The sequence below is a fragment of the Bubalus kerabau genome, chromosome 16 (genome assembly GCF_029407905.1).
Source record: "Bubalus kerabau isolate K-KA32 ecotype Philippines breed swamp buffalo chromosome 16, PCC_UOA_SB_1v2, whole genome shotgun sequence".
Lineage (NCBI taxonomy): Eukaryota > Metazoa > Chordata > Mammalia > Artiodactyla > Bovidae > Bubalus > Bubalus kerabau.
This window is the reverse complement of record NC_073639.1, coordinates 36,495,922-36,516,902: the sequence shown is the minus strand read 5'-3', so window position 1 is coordinate 36,516,902 and position 20,981 is coordinate 36,495,922. Positions and strand designations below refer to the sequence as shown.

General features: G+C 35.6%; 1 protein-coding gene across 1 annotated transcript in view; it reads left to right on the top strand.

The window, feature by feature from the left end:
* FAT4 (FAT atypical cadherin 4) overlaps nt 1-20,981 on the top strand; it is a 178,600-nt gene that overhangs the window by 84,108 nt on the left and 73,511 nt on the right. Inside the window, exons 3-6 of the mRNA XM_055549364.1 lie at nt 7,502-7,763; nt 9,748-10,098; nt 16,645-17,567; nt 18,258-18,432. Of these exons, the coding sequence (XP_055405339.1) occupies nt 7,502-7,763; nt 9,748-10,098; nt 16,645-17,567; nt 18,258-18,432 (1,711 nt within the window). The remainder of the gene's footprint in view (nt 1-7,501; nt 7,764-9,747; nt 10,099-16,644; nt 17,568-18,257; nt 18,433-20,981) is intronic.

Here is a 20,981-nt window from a genome sequence, read left to right as displayed (position 1 = left end):
TATTTGATGCTCAGCTTTATTATTATATTATATTTAATAATTACATATATATGTTTTATAATATATAATCATATATTATAATATCATATGTATCATAAATGCATTATGTATTATATAATTATATTATATTTCATAATTATGTATTATATAATATATTATAAATTATATCTATATTATAATATATAATTATAAGTTAGATATAATATTATAATATTATATATGCATTATATATTATATATCATATATTATACATAATATTTTATATTATACAAATGTATAATGTAATATATATACATATTATATTAATAATATAATACACAACATTATATAATTATAATATTTATATACTAATTATGATATTATAGAAATATAATATTATATTTATATAACACTATAATTTATATAATATACATTATATATTACAAATTATATATAAATATAATATACAATATATTATGATTATAAATATATAAATATATATAATAATTATATATCTAATTACATTATATAATTTATTATTCAGTGATTATTTGAAAGAAATGCCAACATTCAAACCTTATAATAATATTATGCAAATTCTGTTATAATTTTACTTTCCTCCCTACTTTTTTCTTTTTAAAATGTGATAGAAGGGTTAAATCAAATGCAATGCTGCCCGTATGTTTATTTTTCTCTCCGTGACTTTTCTGTGCATGTGTGTGTGTGTGCGTGTGCACCTGCATACACTTGCATTGTCTTCAAGTTGATGTTTTGAGATGTGTTTATATTTAGTATGAGATTTGAAGAAGGCTGGGAAGGTCATTACGTCTCTAGGTATTTACATTAACACAATTTTAGTGTACTTTGTTTTATTTCTATTGAGTTTCCCTTTTCAAGTTAAAAAAACTGTATCTATGCCAGTGTTATCACTTAGACATTCTAGGTTTTTTTTTTTAAGTACTAAATGCAAGGTAATGATATCTAGGATATGCAAGAAGTGCATTTGAGGTGAGACAGTGGGAAGTTAAAGAGGCACAAAGGAGCAAAACTATAAAACAGGAACAGTCTAGGGAAAAGGAAGGAACACTGTTTGCAATTCAAGGAAAGCATGGTAGAAATCACCACCAAGTATTTTGTAATAGGACCAGTATGTAGGGGCAGGGAGAGTGGAGGTGGAAGGGGAAAAAGACAGTAGAGGCTGGAAGGAAGGAACTAGTTTCACCTGGAACTTTAAAGAAAAGAAGGACATTTTTGTAGAAGTGCTTTGGCACTATTATTTTTAAAAAGATTAAGCTCATGAGATCCTTTTCCTTCTTGGAATATTTTTTTTTTTAACTTTTTAGTGATGTTTTAATGACTACAGACTATGTCCACTCCTGACATGAGGAACCAACATTTCTTTGGCTGTATGCCAAATGGAATGGCTACCTAGGCTTCCTAGGACATTCAGAATTATTGGCTGTTTCCTTTTTTGAGTGGTTTATAATAAATTATTATTAATGTTTTTAGATAAACCTTTTATCTTCTATTCTGTTCTCAGCTCCTTACCTCTAGGTTAAATTTGAAAATATATATGTACACGTTTGAAATGATTTCTCTCTTACCAAACCATGGTCTGTCTTCTTTCTTCATCTAGTTTTGAGTAGGAATCAATATTGAAATTCAAGGAGTTTCTTTTACTTTGTGGCCAGCATTAAATTTTCACCCAGCTATCTTGCAGGTTGATTTCGAAACATTAATAGAATTCTTTAAAACACTAAGATTACATAGGCCATCAGCAAATTATGTCCACATATTATGTAGTTTATATACTTTTCCTTAATTACTAAATTAAACATAAAATATTAGTATGTTAGAAAGCCTGTAGTAGGTCACTGAAGAATAATGCCCGGTAAAGGAATCTGAAAGCAATATGTACATATTGAGCATAATTTGAATATCATTTGAAACATATGTTGGATCAAGATAGACATCTCTCAGAAGCACGTGATTGTCTGTGTCTTGTTTCCTTTGATAAACGAATTATTATGCTTGTAATGGGCCAGGACACTAAAGCTTTATTCCATGGTACCATACTTGCTTTTGAAACTACTACTTAAGATTATAAAATGCATTTACAATTTATAGCTATTTACTTTTAGAATTCCTTCCACGTACTTTTGTCTCTGTGGTTCCTCAGGAGAGTAGAATGTTTTTAAACAGCATTATTTCCACTGTGCTACAGCTGAAATATGATATTTGTTTCTTGTAGCATTGCTGATACTGCATATTTGGGATACTAAATAAATAAATAGACTTTTCAAAAGACCTCATTAAATCATTACTCTTGGCCATGCATTTTCAGACATTCACTGGAACTTCTAATGCAGCACATCAGCTGATTTTGAAAGTGAAAAATTATGGTTTATCAACAGTCTGATGGCTTTGGTTTTCTGTTCAGAAGAATTATCATAAGTTCAGGAGTATTAATTATTATAGTCATTTTGTAGATGGGACATTTCTAAATTTTGAACCATTTATATAATAGCTTGAAATACGGTTTTTGCATCTTGGCTTTCCCCTAATTTCCAAATTCCATTTTAATAGTTCAGAATTGAGTGTAGCTGTTTTTCTCTGGACTGTTTCACCAGAATAGTGGAATTCCTTGTGAAACAGAACAAAAAGTACAGAATGTGGTTAGATTAAAAGTCTAAAATTCTTATTGAATGTTTTTGTTAAACCATACAATTACAATAAATACATTAGATGGTCTATGTACACCTGAATACACAAGATAAATGTGCATAGTATGTCAAATCCAGCTGTCATTACTAAATTAAAATGTGCTTTGAGGATTTCACATTACTAAATTTTAAGATTAGTTTAGGGAATGCAGTACAAATATAGCAAATACCTCTAAACATGAATTTTGAGAGTATTTTTGCCTTCGACTGTTAGCAGTCATGCCCTTATATATTTGATCTTGAGAATGAAGCATATTTAATCTATGATGGAAAAGATGTATGGAAACTGCAGATTCTGTGGTTTCCCAGCATGTCAGCTTTAGAGTTTAAATGTCCTGAATTTATGTTCTTCCTAATAGCTTCTTGAGAGTTCTAAGCCTGGATACTTTAATATACATTTCTAGAGCTGATATGGTAATGTATATATATATATATATATCTACACATCTACATATATACACATATTTGTTTTATATGAGTATATTGAAATCAAAAAGTAATTTTTGAAGTTGACGATTCCAATACTACATATACCTCAGTGTCAGGAAGTAATACTATATATAATAGAAAATCAGACAATATTTTTCCTGGGATATTAGCAACTCTAATCAAATTTTGATTTAAATTATTCATTTGCAAGCATCTCTGTCATCAAATGCCTCTAACTTGTTATATTCCTTTTATAAAAAATAATTAAAATAGGAATAAAAACAGTTAGCACTGTCATACGCTTAAAGCTTTTCATGCATTGTTGTAGGTCCTTTACATGTGTGAACTCCTTTAATCCTCAGATTCAATACAGATTAAATACTGCTACAGTCCCATGTATCAGGTATTATTACCAGCCAGATTGTCTCGATAAGGAAACATAGGCTCATAGAAGTTAAGGAGTAGCCCAATGATACATGATTAATAGGTAGTGGAGCAGAGATTCAAAACCAAAACTATGGCCCCAGAGCATGCAGTCTCAACCAGTACAATGTATAATGTGCAACTCAGAATTCCAACTATAATATACATGTGATTGCTGCTGCTGCTAAGTCACTTCAGTCGTGTCCGACTCTGTGCGACCCCACAGACGGCAGCCCACCAGGCTTCCCCGTCCCTGGGATTCTCCAGGCAAGAACACTGGAGTGGGTTGCCATTGCCTTCTCCAATGCATGAAAGTGAAAAGTGAACGTGAATTTGCTCAGTCGTGTCTGACCCTCAGTGACCCCATGGACTGCCGCCTACCAGGCTCCTCCATCCATGGGATTTTCCAGGCAAGATACTGGAGTGGGGTGCTATTGCCTTCTCCATACATGTGATTAAGCATATCTAAATCAAACTGTTCATTATTTCAATAATATACAAATAAGTTTATAAGAGATTTTTTGAATACTATAGTTACCATCCCTCATTATCAAATCTAGATGGTGATTTTAATTTGCCTTAGTTTTTTTTATTTTTGACTCTGCTAAAATCTACTCTTTCTGAAACCTTCCCTTTAACCTCTGTGGCAAGCTGTCCTCTAGGTCTCCAAGGTTCCTTCTCCTCTTCTTCCCTCAGTCGCTCCCCTTATTTCCCATTCTTTCAATATGATATTCATTCTTTATGCTGCTGTACCTTTTACTGTCTATTCTCATGTAAGTCATCAACAAATCTTCTGGCTTCAATTGTGAGCCACATATATTGACCTTCAGATAGTTTATCAAACTGCTTTTCAAATCTCTGACCACACATCCATTCCTATGGTTATAACCATTGCCACAAAACCATTTCTATGAAGCTATCCTTCACTATCTTAACATACCATACATAAAATTAAAAAATTTCAATGCATAATGTCTCCTGCATCCAAGCAGAACTTATCCTGAGATGTCTTCAGCAAGAACATTCTCCTAATTCCCAGCCAAAGTAATTTGAAATTTTTTTTTCTCTTTCACTTTTATGCCCATTGCATACAGTTGATAAAGAAACGAGAATATAAGAGAATGTTGAACAACTGAGAGCTATCATTAGTTACTTCTGTATCCAATAACCCTTCAGATCTTACTAATTTGTTCTGTGTATATTATGTTTGGTACACAATGATTGAGAGCCTCACTTCTGGGGCAAGATAACCAGGGTTCAGATTTCTTTGTCTCAGTTTCTTTATCTTCAAAATGGAGATAATAATAGTGCTTACCCAACTGGATTACTTTTAAGTATCAAATCAATTAGTGCCCATGAAGTGATACGCTCAGAGCAGTGCTTAGCACTCAATAAACACTTAATAAATGTTCTATTTTTCTTTTCCATTCCTTCAGCCAAATTCCTAGTTTATACTTCAGATGTTGAGTGCTACAGTTCAAAGATCTGAGTGAACACAAGAATGCATCCCTGCTTTCATTTTACAGAACAGGGACTTGGAACCAGAAAATAATGCAGATTATATAGAGTTTCCTCTTGAGGAATTGAAGTCCCAGTCTCCTGGGGCCAAAATCTACTCTCTCACCCCTTCTCTGGCCTCTCTTCTTTCTAGTTCATCCTATACCATCAAGAGCCTTAAAAGATTGTTTCCAATTAAAACAAGATCAGTGGTTTCTTGGTCATACAGTTTGATGTGTGTTGTAACTGAGATTCTCCAGTGTATGTGCTGTGCTGTGCTTAGTTGCTCAGTCGTGTCCAGCTCTTTGGTACTCCATGGAGTGTAGCCTGCTAGGTTCCTCTGTCCATGGGGATTCTCCAGGCAAGAATACTGGAGTGGATTGCCACGCCTTCCTCCAGGGGATCTTTCCAGCCCAGGTCTTCGCATTGCAGGCAAATTCTTTACCATCTGAGCCACCAGGGAAGCCCAAAAGTACTGCAGTGGGTTCCCATGCCCTTCTCCAGGGTAACTCCCTGACATGGGATCAAACCGGGGTCTCTTGGATTTCAGGTGGATTCTCTTTACCAGCTAAGCCCCTATCCAATCTATACCCATAATCTAATATTTTAGCTCATTTTTTCTTCTTTTGTTCTACGTTAAAACTCTCCACACTGGACTTCCCAGGTGGTACAGTGGATAAGAATCTACCTGCCAATGCAGGCAACATGGGTTCGATCCCTGGTCCAGGAGGATTCCAATGCCATGGAGCAAGTAAGCCCGTGCACCACAGCTACTGAGCCCAAGCCCTACAGCCCGCAAACCACAACTACTGAGCCCATATTCTGCAACTCCTGAAGCCCGTGGGCCTAGAAGCTGTGCTCCACAACAGGAGAAGCCACCGCAATGAGAAGCCTGCGCACTGCAACCAAGAGTGGCCCCACCTGCTGCAGCTAGAGAAAGGCTGCATAAAGCAAGGAGACCCAGTGCAACCAAAAGTGTATAAAATACATAAATTAGTTAATTAATTAAGCAAGCAAATCTCTTCACACTAGCAAACTGGTCAAAGTAATCCCTCTCTTGGTTTTTATAGTGCACATTGTAAGCTTCCATTTGTGCTGTATTGTGCTTAGTCGTTCAGTTTTGTCTGACTCTTTGCAACCCCATGGACTGTAGCCGATCAGGCTCCTCTGGTGTGAGAATTCTCAAAGCAAGAATGCTGGAGTGGGTTGTCATGCCCTCCTCCAGGGATCTTTCCAACCCAGGGGTCGAACCCAGGTCTCCCTCATTGCAGGCGGATTCTTTACTGTCTGAGCCACCAGGGAAGTTCAAGCTTCCATTTAGAGCTTGCTTAATTTAATTACCTTCTCATGCTGAACCAGAGGAACGTGAGCTCAGAGTCAGACAAACTAGGGTTTGAAATCCACTCACCCCCAGTATGACTCTAGATAAGTTAAGTACCATCTCCAAACTTTGCATCTTCTTTTGAGAAATAGTATCTCACAGTGAGAAAAAGTGAAAATGAAGTGGCTCAGTCGTGTCCGACTCTTTTCGACCCCATGGACTATAGCCTACCAGGCTCCTCCGTCAGTCCATGGCATTTTCCAGGCAAGAATTCTGGAGTGGGTTGTCATTTCCTTCTCCAGGGGGATCTTCCCGATCCAGGGATTGAACCCAGGTCTCCCGCATTGTAGGCAGACGCTTTTACTGTCTGAGCCACCAGGGAAGCATGAACTAAAGCAAGACAAATGCATACACAGTGTTGTCCCTGGGCCTGGCAAACCTCTGGATATGTAGTTAATAGTATTATCATCTTTTGTATTTTCCACAGTGACGGTTTGACCCCTTTCTATGAAATATTTTAAGAATTTATATGTGTGTGTGTGTGCTGTGCTTAGTTGCTTAATCATGTCCAATACTTTGTGACCCTATAGGCCATAACCAGCCAGCCTCCTCTGTCCATGGGATTTTCCAGCTAGAATACTGGAGTGGGTTACCATTCCCTCACATACACACATATATATGGGCTTCCCAAGTCTTAAAGAATCCACCTGCCAATGCAGGAGACACAGGAGACGCTGGTTCGATCCCTGAGCCAGGAAGATTCCCTAGAGGAGGAAATGGCAACCCACTCCAGTATTCTTGCCTGAAAAATCCCATGCACAGAGGACCCTGGAAGGTTGCAGTCCACAGTGTTGCAGAGTCAGACACGACTGAGCATGCATAGAGCATGCACACGCGCGCACACACACACACACACATTTTGAAGGTTGAGATTTGCTGTGTTATTTAATGAAATGAATAGTGAAAGACTATTTAGTTAACTACACTGGACTGTTACTATTTGAAATATTACAGTATCATATGAAATTAAGCCCCAGAGCCTCACTTTGTCAAGTATACATTCAGCACAAGGAGCAGCACTTTTACTGTTCTACTTCTAGCAGTTCAGATTCTGCTCTCTTTTCCCTAGGGTGCAAATGCTCTTGTCACATATACGATCATCAGTGGAGCCGATGACAGTTTCCGAATTGATCCTGAATCTGGAGATCTGATAGCTACCAAGAGACTGGACAGAGAACGTCGTTCCAAATATTCCTTGCTGGTTCGTGCGGATGATGGTCTTCAGTCCTCGGATATGAGAATAAATATTACTGTCAGTGATGTGAATGACCACACACCCAAGTTCTCGAGGCCTGTGTACTCTTTTGACATCCCAGAAGACACAACCCCAGGTAGGTGGCACACTTTTAAGTATATTTTGCAAGGGTCACCTTTGACTACAGTTACACAGACTAGGTTTTGGCTGCTCTTGAATTGGGACTAGTATGTGCTACTGGGTATAAACGTTGGATTTTTTTTTTTTCTAAATTCCATATATGCGTTAGTATACTGTATTGGTGTTTTTCTTTCTGGCTTACTTCACTCTGTATAATAGGCTCCAGTTTCATCCACCTCATTAGAACTGATTCAAATGTGTTCTTTTTAATGGCTGAGTAATACTCCATTGTGTATATGTACCATAGCTTTCTTATCCATTCATCTGCTGATGGACATCTAGGTTGCTTCCATGTCCTGGCTATTATAAACCATGCTGCGATGAACATTGGGGTACACGTGTCTCTTTCCCTTCTGGTTTCCTCAGTGTGTATGCCCAGCAGTGGGATTGCTGGATCATAAGGCAGGTCTATTTCCAGTTTTTTAAGGAATCTCCACACTGTTCTCCATAGTGGCTGTACTAGTTTGCATTCCCACCAACAGTGGAAGAGGGTTCCCTTTTCTCCACACCCTCTCCAGCATTTATTACTTGTAGACTTTTGGATCGTAGTCATTCTGACTGGCGTGAAATGGATTTTTAAATATTTTAATTAACCATATTTGCTACAGTTCCCAAACAAATTTCTAGACTTTTGAGAGCAAATGAGAAAAGCTAATCATCTGATTTCTTAATTACAGATATTTGTTTCTGAAAGTATCTGTGACATGCATTGTTAAGTTTCCTGGCAACCATAGTTTTGATACTGCTTTTCCACTGTAAGGATGTCTGATGTGATTATGTTCCTGAGCATAGAAAGCAAAAAAAGCACAGGAAAACCTGTGAATACCTGTTATAATACTTACTAGCTGTGTAAACCAGGGCAATTAATTAATTTTTCTTAGCTTCAATTCGTTCTTCTGTATATGGAAACAATGATTCTTGTTAGAATTAGGATAAAACATGTATGAGTTTGCTATCATGGGGCTTGAGGATTAGCAGATGCTGAATAAATGTTAGTAGAATAGGAATCCTGAATTCTCACCTTGCTTCTTTGAATATATTATGTTGTAACTGTTGCATGTGAGTAGTCAATATCCCTGTTTCTGGTGTGGGTTGGCTTCATTTCCACTATTAGAAATTCTTATCTAAAACTGAAATTGTATTTTGAATTATATTTGAATGAGTTTGTAAAATAAGGAATATGTTTTAGAAACTCATTTGACAAAGGAATGAAACATTTATAGAGGACTAAAATCTCACTGCAGTCAGTTCACCAAGATGAATTGTTCATGTCCTTCACGAAATTCCCATCACATTTCTTTCTCACCTCATTTCTAGCAATGGTCATATAAGCTGTTAAGTGGTATCCCCTTAGCATAATTCTGTATTATTGCTTGGAATTGCCAGTTCCTGACACTAGCATTGGGCCCCAATATATGTTCACTGAATTCATCAATATGTTCATGAATAGGTAGGTAGAAAAATAATGTCAGAAGTTGTGTTCATTTACCAGAACATTTACATTGCAACATAAGATCTACTGGCTTCCAAGGTGGAACAGTGATAAAGGATATGCCTGTCAATGCAGGAGACTCCAGAGACGTAGGTTAAATCCCTGGGTTAGGAAGATCTCCTGGATTAGGAAATGGAAACCCACTCCAGTATTCTCACCAGGAAAATTCCATGGATAGAGGAGCCTGGTGGGCTACAGTCCATGAGGTCGCAAAGAGTCAGACATGACTGAGTGACTGAGCGTGTGCACACACACATAAGATCTACTGGAGATTTGGGAATGTTGGCATCCATGTTAAAGTAGAAATCTACAGAGTCTTGTTTTCATTATATTTTCATAGTGATTTTCTAGTTAAAATATTTTTCTATACAAATAAATGTTTTGGTATCCTATATAGTCTCTTAGCAATACACTGTCCCATTAATTTTAGATTCTCAATTTATTCTAGGTTCTTTGGTAGCAGCTATTTTAGCTACAGATGATGACTCTGGTGTGAATGGAGAAATTACATATATTGTGAATGAAGATGATGAAGATGGCATATTTTTCCTGAATCCAGTTACTGGAGTCTTTAATTTGACTCGAATGTTGGATTATGAAGCACAGCAATATTATATCCTCACTGTTCGGGCTGAAGATGGTGGGGGACAATTTACTACCATCAGGGTTTACTTCAACATACTAGACGTAAATGATAACCCACCCATGTTCAGCTTGAATTCATACAGCACATCTTTAATGGAGAATCTACCTCTAGGATCTACTGTTCTTGTGTTTAATGTTACCGATGCAGATGATGGTATGTACTTTATTTTGCATACTTAAAGTTTATTAAACATTAATCATTAGATTTATATCATATTTATTTACTGTGTGCAGCTGTCACAAAATTGCATTTTTTTATTAAACATTTGAAAATATATTCAATTTATTTATTATTTGTTTTTTGGCAGAAATGTAAATTTTATTTTATTTTTAAACTTTACAATATTGTATTAGTTTTGCCAAATATCGAAATGAATCAGCCACAGGTATACCTGTGTAAATATAGATCCAAAGTTGAGAAATAGATTTATAATTTAACTATAGAGGATTAAAAAACTAAGGATTTTATTAGTTAAGTTCTTTTTTATAACACACAGCATACATTGTGTGCATCTGATAAGCTTTATAAATTTATCTTCCTTTATTCTCTGTAAATGTGTGATACCACTGCAGTTTAGCAATGTAGAAGTCATAAAGCAGCTTTTTGGTAGGTTTTCTTCAGATAACTATTTGCTTACATATATTCTTTTAACATAAAAAGGATAAAATGTGGATGCTAAAGGAAAACCAGGTCTCAAAAAATACTTCAAAATGCATGATTAGTTTTATATTTCTGACCGAAAATGGCTCAGAGTATCTCAGCAAGCTTTCATACTTTGACTCAAAGGACAGTCTCTGATCTCTTTAATTTTTATGCTATATAATCTAGTTGAGATTTTAAATTAAATCTAGACTTTACAATGTTTGATATTTGTTTGATTTTTATTTATTTGAAAACTTTAAAGTATGACTCCCTTGGTCTTTTTTTAAGACTAATTTTGTAAATATACATACTAGATAAAATAGCCTTTAGAGATAATATTGTACAGATTGTCAATCTTTGTTCGGAAAGTTAATACCTTGTTTTTCCTTCCATTGGATGCAGCTAAATGTTCATTTAGTTAAGAAAACAAGGGACAGTATTTTAAGAGGAAACCGGTCTCTAGCCCAAGGATATGCCTCGTGGCATAGGCATATCAACCTTAATTTAGAATTTCCTGGTTCTTGCTGACTTAAATGATTTATGTGATCTCAGAGCACCATTCATCCCACTCTGCTCTATACTTAGTTTCCTTTCAAGAGTGTCTAGAATCGCCACTTACAAAGATATGAGAGGCAGAGCACAGTATTTTTATATATCTTTCAATTCATGAACTAGGAAATGCTTTCTTTAGAATTCATTAAGTGCATTTTGAAGTTTTCTTCTCTTATTTAAGCATAGTTAATAATGAAAACATAAATATTCCTAAAATAGAAGTGCCTGTAATGTTAGTACCACAAATTGCTAATAATATTAAAAACAACAACTGACAGTTGTCAAATACAGTCATCCCTTGTACCAGCAGGGGATTGGTTCCAGGACCTCTGCAAAGTTAGTGAAGTGAAAGTGTTAGTCGCTCAGTAGTGTCCGACTCTTCGCGACCCCAAGGACTGTAGCCACCAGACTCCTCCGTCCATGAGATTCTCTAGGCAAGAATACTGGAATTGGTAGCCGTTCCCTTCTCCAGGGGATTTTCCTGACTCAGGGATCAAACCCCGGTCTCCTGCATTGCAGGGAGATTCTGTATCTCTGAACCTCTAGGGAAGCCTAATTGATACCAAAATCCAAGATGCTGAAGTCCTTTATATAAAATAGTGTAATATTTGCATACAACCCATGCACATTCACCCATATACTTTGAATCATCTCTAGATTACTTACAATACCTACTACAATATAAATGCTATATAAGTAGTTTCCAGAGCACAGAAGATTTAAGTTTTGCTTGAAATTTGGAACTTTCTGGAATTTTTTCCCCTCAAAATATTTTCGGTCTATGTTGGTTGAATCCTTGGATGTGGGACCAGCAAATGTGACGGACCACTCGTCCCTAGTATGTAGCCAGTCCTGGCCTAAGAATGTTGCACAGTCTATTTCATGTACATCAGCCTAGTTCTGTACATGTAAGTGTCTCCCATTAGACTTTATGCACAGTTGAGGTTAATCTTTATTTTGAATGTTGCCTTATCTATTATTATAAACTTAATTAATTTACCTGATCTCTGGATATGAACATTTTTTAATTTGTCCTAACTTTTCTGCAGTGAAGAATTATCTGCCAAGTTTCTTTGTGACTTTAAGCATTAGAGAGAGCCTATTGTATCATAAGATTGTGTGCAGGTCTAGAGTAAATTCCATTTATCCTCAAAACTCAACTGTAGAGAACTGAGAAAATAGCAAATAAGAAACTTCCTTTGTGAAACCTGCTGGAATATTCCATGCAAGCGTACTCACAGAAATGTATTAACCATTGACTTCAAGTTGCTTTTTATGGATTTTTTTTCCTTTAATTGTGTTAGATAAAAGTTTCAAGCTACGTTTTTCCATTGTCTCAGTATTGAATACTTTTATCAGTGTAATTTCCTGCACCTTGACCTAAAATATAGGACACAGTTTCTATTCTCTCTGAATTTCAAGGATCATGATAAGACTGTACAAGGGTAACCTTCTTTGTTTATAACTGCCAACTCAGTTATACTAAAGAGCTCCCAATGTGTTTCACAATGGTATTTAGACTTTTCTAATTAACATTTTAGTTTTAATCTCAGACCAAGAGCTTTCAGAGGAGATAATATTGTCATCTTAAATGAAGACATTTTATATGAAAATAAATTTAACATTTTCTGCTACTTATATCTAAATTCTCTAAGTTTAACCTAAAATTATAGATTGCATAACCATTTAATAAGAATAAAGCAAATATTTTACTGTGTTCACAAGATAAGTAGCACATGTGTTAATCTCAAGGCTTTCATTCATACAGCTAAGAAAGTATTACATTGAGGCGAAGTATGGTGGGTGCTAGGGGTACAGAACCTGTCTGCCAATGCAGGAGATACAAGAGACATGGGATAGAGCCCTGGGTTGGGAAGATCCCTTGGAGAAGGAAATGGGAACCCACTCCAGTATTGCAAGGAAAATTCCATGGATGGAAAGAGGAGCCTGGCAAGCTACAGTCCATGGAGTTGCAAAGAGTCAGATAGGACTGAGCAACTGAGCACACACATTATAAATTGAAGTTTCATAGAAATAGTCTAGCTTTGATAATTATTATATTCCTAGAAATAAATTCATATACTCTTAAAAATATTGGGGAGTCATAGAGTACTTTGAGAATAAAGTAATTATTGTTGAATAAATTTACTGATATACGCTTGGTACACAATGCAGATCAACTGACCTGTAAATGAGTTTCATATTCCAGTGACTTGATGACCTTGTTGGAACTGCTTCATAAAAGTGAATGCTGTTTGCAAGAGTTCCATGTGTTGCAGCTATACAATAAGTTGACAAATATTAGTTCATTATAGAAATAATTAGGCATTTATGGACTGTGAATAAATATGCACATTTTGTAACAGAGCCACATACCTACAGTTATGTGCTGTACTTCCTGGAACTAAATTATTCTGAAGACTGAAATAAAAACCAACCAAAAAAAAAAAAAAAACTAACACAGCCACACACACAATAAAACTGCCAGAAAGAATCATGTAACTAAACCACTTTCAGAACACTGAACATAAATGGTTAGAAATATGGACTGTTCTTAGCTTAAAGATCTGGGGGCTGCAAACGCCCACTAAATTCAAGTTCTAGCACATATGAATAAATTATAGAATATTAAAATAATATGTTTACTGATTCATGATTGGGATATTTGATGCAAGGAGTAGAGAGAGAAGAATGGCCTGAGCTCTCTGTTTTTTAGGATAGTATGAAGGTTCAGGGAGAATTTTGAGTCTCAATATGTATACATGTATTTTCTAGATGTAGAGCACATGCCCAAAGTCACTTAGACATGACAGGAGTGAAAAGTCCTTTTCTTGACAGTAAAGTCCATAGAGATGGTTTCCATGACCTGTAATTGCAGCAGTACAGTTTCAGTTCCTGAGAGGAAAGCTATTTCTTAGATTGTTCTGCAATATTTTGTGCAAAACCAGTTGTATTTCTGTGTTTATGTTCTCAAAGATAGTGACTGTTATCATTACCAGTTCATTTTTAATGTCATCATTTGATATATTCATCACTATGAATTTAAATATAAAATCATTTTTATCTTTTTCATAATTCTAGTTAATATTTATTACTTCCACCACCCACCTACCCAGCAAACTTTCTCCCTAAAAAAGAGGCTGTCCTGCTGTTTACAACAAGGCTATAAAATCTTGGGATCATGTTCTCTCTTTGCCTCTGCAGGTTAATTGTTTACTCCAGGAAGTAGCATAAAAAGTGGACCAGGGGTGTTCCGATCCTAGATTTAACTGCTTGCCTTCTAGTTGATTTATGTAGAAATGTGAGGCCATCACTTTGTAGCCATGCTTAGTTTTGTCAATATTTTAAATTTCTTTTGATCTTGGGCATGAAAGGTTTATATGCTTACATAGAAATATATCTCTGCTCATTGGTATTATTTTTATCCAGGTGTCTTCATAACTTTTTCTAAATAAGAATTGTGTCTGAATTTGTACCTCAAAGAATAGGAACTAAATATTTACTGACAGAGTTAGCCATAGGAAATGCAAAAAAAAATTCATAAGAGAGTAATTCTATTTAAAAATATATTAAATATATATCACTATAATATATATGTGTGTATATATATATATTTAAAATCAAGTTACTTTCTCAACCAAAATACTTTCTCAGTAATATATCCATATTTGATACCAGTTGATGAAACCTTTTTCTTTTTTTTTTTTGCATCAGTTGATAGAACTTTTCTTCCCCCAAACCTGTGGAATTTTAAGTCAGAGAGTTGAAGTAGGCTGTTGACATTGTTCTATCCAGATCTTAAAATTCTCTTTATCTCCTGCTGGCGAATTGACCTGTAGCCTCCATTAGCTTTATTTATTCATATTTTTCCTGATCCTCAGTGTCCTAAGTATTTTGAACTTTATAACCTCTGCTTTGTTCTCTTGTGAATGGTCTTAAATAAACTGCAAAGGTTAAAAGCCACAACTCTTAATGAGGAGAAAACCTCTACCTTTTCAAAGATCTACTCAATCCTTGTTTATCCTAGAAATTTTTGTGAATAAGCCAGTGCCTGAAAGTTATCTCCATAAATAGTTTCCTCTGCATCAACATATAGACAAAGGATATTAGATAAGAGACTATCAAAGCATGGGAAAATAATAATTCTAGCATTAAAAAAAAATAAGCAGGTACTACCTGGTAGGAAAAAAAAAAACTATTACTTAACTAAAACTTGCCTTTGCAAGGACTTAATGGGTTTCAAGAAAAGGCAGAAGCTAACTGAAGTATCTACAGAATCCTAAGAAAGAGTATTTTTCAAGAAAAGGGTGATCAACTTGTTTTAGAAGACTTTTGGCAAAGAGTGGACATCATTTTTGACACTTGAATAGTTAAAGTTCATAAATATAGGAGCCATTTGTAAGTAGTTTATATAACTCAATGGATTTTCCATAGCATAAGATCCCAGAGTAGAGCATCTTTATTAAGGATGGATTATCTAGATATAAAATATGTTTCTTAGAAATTCTTAGGCCATCCTATAATTGCCCAACATGTTTATGATAAAATATAAAAGTACACATGACATTATGGACCAGTGAAGAAAATGCTATTCTGGGGCAGGAAATATAATTTTTTCTTTGTGTTTGCACTGCTTATCTGTAATTTAGTTTTAAATTATTTACTAAACCAGTAAGTAGGCTGAGCGATTCTCCACATCATCTCTAGAATTCTACAATCATTTTCTGAAATGATTTATATATGCCTTTTTAAATTAAAATGTGACATATGTTCCTGGGAAAAACTGATAAAACATTATCTAAAAATAGCCCAATAATAGTGTGAATCTTTATATTTGGAGTCTTTTATGCATACGTTTACTGCTAACATTTTCTTCAAAAATACTTTTAAACCACAGTAAATAAACATAATAAACTTTGAAAGAGAATTATTTTCTCAGAGGTATTAGCCAGACACTTAATAGGAATTAAAAAGTATTTATTGGTTCTGCCAAGAAATGTAAAAGTAGACTTAAAGCATCCATGACTAATGCCATATATCAGAAAATTTTATTATCATTCTCTGAAAATTGGTGTTGGCCTCAATAAATTACTAATGTGATAAATGTTTGGCTAGTAGTAGAGTGTGGCACTGTTAATGTTGAACTCTCAGGAATTATGAGACAGAAATAAAGAAATGTATAGAAAAATATCCGCTCCCTAGTATATTTTTTTCCTCTTCACTCTCGTAATTTAGCATTTCAACACCTTGGTAAATAGCCAGCAGTATATAGATCATTTGTTCACCAGATTGTAAACATCTTTTCAAATCAAATGATACCAAGAAAAAGTTATGGGTTATGTATTCCATAGAAAGAAAATTAACTGTGGCTAAATCATTCATAAAGTGTGTTTGGAGGTCATGTGTATCAAATACACAGGTTCATATCATGAAATTTTTGGTGCAGTTTAGTTTGCGATCAGCATTTAGTTCAGAAAATTTAATTTTTTCCCCCTTCCATTTCAGGCATCAACTCTCAGTTGGCTTACAGTATTGCTTCTGGCGATAGCCTTGGGCAGTTTACAGTCGACAAGAATGGGGTATTGAAAGTTCTAAAACCTTTGGATCGGGAGAGTCAGTCCTTCTACAATCTGGTCGTTCAAGTGCATGACCTGCCACAGCTTCCAGCCTCCAGATTCACAAGCACTGCTCAAATCTCCATTATTTTGTTGGATGTCAACGATAACCCCCCAACCTTTCTTTCCCCTAAATTGACCTACATTCCAGAAAACACACCTATTGATACAATTGTTTTCAAAGCACAAGCAACTGACCCAGACAGTGGCCCAAACAGCTACATTGAGTACACCCTACTGAACCCTTCGGGAAGTAAGTTCACTATTGGGACCATCGATGGAGAAGTAAGGCTCACTGGAGAGCTAGATAGAGAGGAGGTTTCCAATTATACTCTCACGGTGGTGGCTACGGACAAAGGTCACCCATCTCTGTCTTCATCTACAGAGGTGGTAGTTATGGTACTTGACATCAATGATAATAACCCCGTTTTTGCACAGGCTATGTATAAAGTGGAGATTAATGAAAATACACTTACCGGAACGGATATAATACAAGTATTTGCAGCAGATGGAGATGAAGGTACAAATGGACAGGTCCGCTATGGCATTGTCGATGGTAATGCCAATCAGGAATTTCGGATCGACTCAGTCACGGGGGCAATCACCGTGGCTAAGCCTTTGGATCGAGAGAAGACCCCTACTTACTCTTTAACTGTTCAGGCAACAGATCGGGGCAGCACTCCCAGAACTGATACCTCTACCATCAGCATTGTTCTACTGGATATTAATGATTTTGTCCCCATATTTGAGCTATCTCCATATTCTGTAAATGTCCCTGAGAATCTGGGAACATTACCCAGAACAGTTCTTCAGGTAAGTATATTTAAATCAAACAAATATTGTGCTCTTTATAAGACAATTCATTTAATTACAGTGGTCATGCTGCCCCACTCTCTTCCTCATTCTCATCCAAAAATGCTTACCTGCTGATACAGCAGGTCTCGAAAAGGACAGGTTTATGAAAATTACTCCTAGGGACCTGTTGATTTCCTTGTAGATGAAATATTGTATTTCAGTTATATCCTTTTGTGTTTACCTCTGCTGCACACATTTATGATTGTGCATTTTTGAATTTTGTTTCACTATAACAGTTTATTCTATACATAGTAAGAAAATAAAATGATGTTAAAGTTTGAAAACTTTTACAAACGTTGCTCTTCATTCCCTCTTTACAAATCCAACTACCTGGATGAATCTGCTGTTAAAAATTTTTTTGTGAAGTCTTCCAAAAATGCAATGTGTTATTTTATACCTGGTTTTATACAAATTATATATTGTACTCTGTGCCATTTTAATATTTTACCTAAAACTTACAAACATGTCTCTGAAACCTTTTAATATTGGTCTGTATGGTTCTACCCTATTATTTTTTATAATACATTCATTTTTAATAATACACTTATTTTTAATAATAATGTTTATTTTTAATAATACACTTTATTTCATGATATACATTTTGTGAGTATTACTCACATTCATGGCCTGTATTATTTTCTCCTGTAGGTGGTGGCAAGAGATGATGATCAAGGTTCCAACAGCAAACTCTCGTATGTTCTATTTGGTGGTAATGAAGACAATGCTTTCACTCTCTCAGCTAGTGGAGAACTTCGAGTAACACAGAGTTTGGACCGTGAAACAAAGGAACATTTTGTCTTGCTGATCACAGCTACAGATTCAGGTAAATCTGTAATAACCTTGTTCGACAGTGAAAAATTTCTTCATAATATATGTAAATGGAAGTATGTTTACCACTAAACTAAATGTTCTTTGAAATTTACTAATGCTTGGAACTTCGGTTGTATCCACATCATTTTATAGAACATATATCACTTTATGAAATTTATATGTAAATGGTAAGTGTTTAAGCACATTACAAACAAAGCTCTACTCCTATAAGACACAATATATCCTTGCCCGGTAGGCTGACCCAGTATCTCTGGGGGTGACTCTATGCTCTCCCCCTTGACTGTGGATACTTCAAGTACCTTAGCTTTGAAAACATTCAGATGGTTCTAACTGGTCATGGAGATAAGAGAGTGGGTCCAGAGTTCTACTTCATTAGTCCTGTAGGTTCTGCAAAATCATAAGTAGATATATTAAGCATCTGATGAAGCCCCACAGAACTCCAAAAAGGGTGCCAGTGAGAGCCTGGCTTCTCACTGAGTAGCAGTGTAATGAACTACGATAGGGAGAAAGAAAAGCAGTATACATTAGCTCTCACTGTTTAGAAACAGTAATTGCATAACATTGTAGAGCAAGTAGCATAAAATACAGTCTATTCAAAAAGTAACATTACTGTTAACCACTGTTTTGTTACACTTCTAATTCAAAGCTGAAACAACTAAAATTTGTTAAAGAACCTCTGTGCCTTGAAGAAAGTAGATGTGCTTAAATATGTGTTGAATAAACAAATGAATAAATCATTCATCTTCAAAAGTCTCAGGGAATTATGAAGCATTGTCCTTATGTAACACTCATTTATAAAAATTGTTCAAACTTACTGTTTTAATTATTGAAGAAGTTCGTAATGTTGACATCTCTTTATTAATTTGTTGAAATTGTTTTAAGAACAGGCAGATTTGTTGGAACTTCAAAGGACTGACATTTTTGGTATATGGATATTTATGTAGATGTGTGGCTACTGCTATAGGAGAATTATTCTGAATTTCCAAATGAGCTGTTTTTGCTGTGGTTGAAATGTTTTTGATGAATATAATTTATTGATATTTTTGTTATTTGTGACCAATTTCGGAGTATACAATTTCATGTCACCACTTCATAAAAAAAGGAGATTTGAAGATTAAGAGTAATTATAAATTTATGTTAAGTATGCTAATGATAGTGCCACTGCTTATTTATCAAGATGGCTCTGTATTATTTGCCGTTTACTTCATCTTAGACTATTGCTTTGTGAAAGAAAGCACTAGTCTCTTTCTTTTTTTTTTTTTTAATCTGTGTGAATGACTGTGTTACATTTCATGTAAACTATAAAATCCCAGGCAATGATGAGCAGAATGTAGTGTGGTAACCATATAAAACTTAAACCAAGTTGGTCTGAAACATGTTTCATTATATGTGTAGGCAGTACTTCTCGGTCAGTAGATAAACATTTTCATGTGGCAAATGCAGTCACTGCCACATGGCTCAGGTCAATCCATATTTCAAGAGTCGTCTGGAGAAAAGAAAGGATAAAGAGGTGTACAAACCAGTAAACGGTCAGATATTTAGAGGTGAGATTTTATTATGAAAACACCGCAGACTCAGCTCTCCTCCGCAGTTGCTGGATATGTGCAGTCAATTCTAGGCACTCCCAGAAACAGAGTCTTTGTGGAGATCATTTGGGGGAGGAGAAACCAGACCCAGGAATCTGGCTGCTAAGGCATCCGTCACTATAAAACTTGCTGCACAAGATGGTGTGTCACACAAAGGTCATCCCAGGGCGAGGAGCAGATTGTGATTGTGAGAATCAGAGATGCAGTGTAGGGTGACCCTGGATGGACAGGGCACAACTCATAGAAGTTCTCCATCAGGGGATTTGTGATTTGGAACATTCTAAGTCAAAAGCCATGTCAGAGAAAGAATGTAGACATCTAGACAAAAGTGCATGTTTTCAATCAAATCATTCTGAGAATTTAAAAATCTTTTTGTGCGCCTGTGAAGCCAAGAGGGAGATATTGTGCAGGGGAAGGGAATGGTTGTGTTCTGACATTTGGCAATCTGAGTCATGCAGTTTGCCAGATTTTACAGATATTAACCCATTTCTACATATTACTTTATTATCTCAGAGACTATGGTGTGTTTATTTCCACTCTAGTTTCAGTAAACTCCTCAGAGTAATTAAGTAATTGCTCAGGAGGTGGCGCAGTGGTAAAGAATCCACCTGCCAATGCAGGAGACTCAAGAGACGTGGACTCAGTCCCTGGGTTGGGAAGATCCCCTGGAGTAGAAAATGGCTAAACTACTCCAGTATTCTTGCCTGGAAAGTCGCATGGACAGAAGAGCCTGGAGAGCTACAGTCTATAGGGTTGCAAAGAGTCAGACATGACTGAGCACTCATACACACACACACACACACACACACACACACACACACACAGAGCCAAGAAGTGGCAGAGTAGGATTCAGATCCTAGTATATCTGACTTCCAAGTTTAGTGTATGTGAAGGTTTTAGTGCTGAGGTAAAGTAAAATTTTAAAAATATATATTAATTTCCAAAATAATTTTAT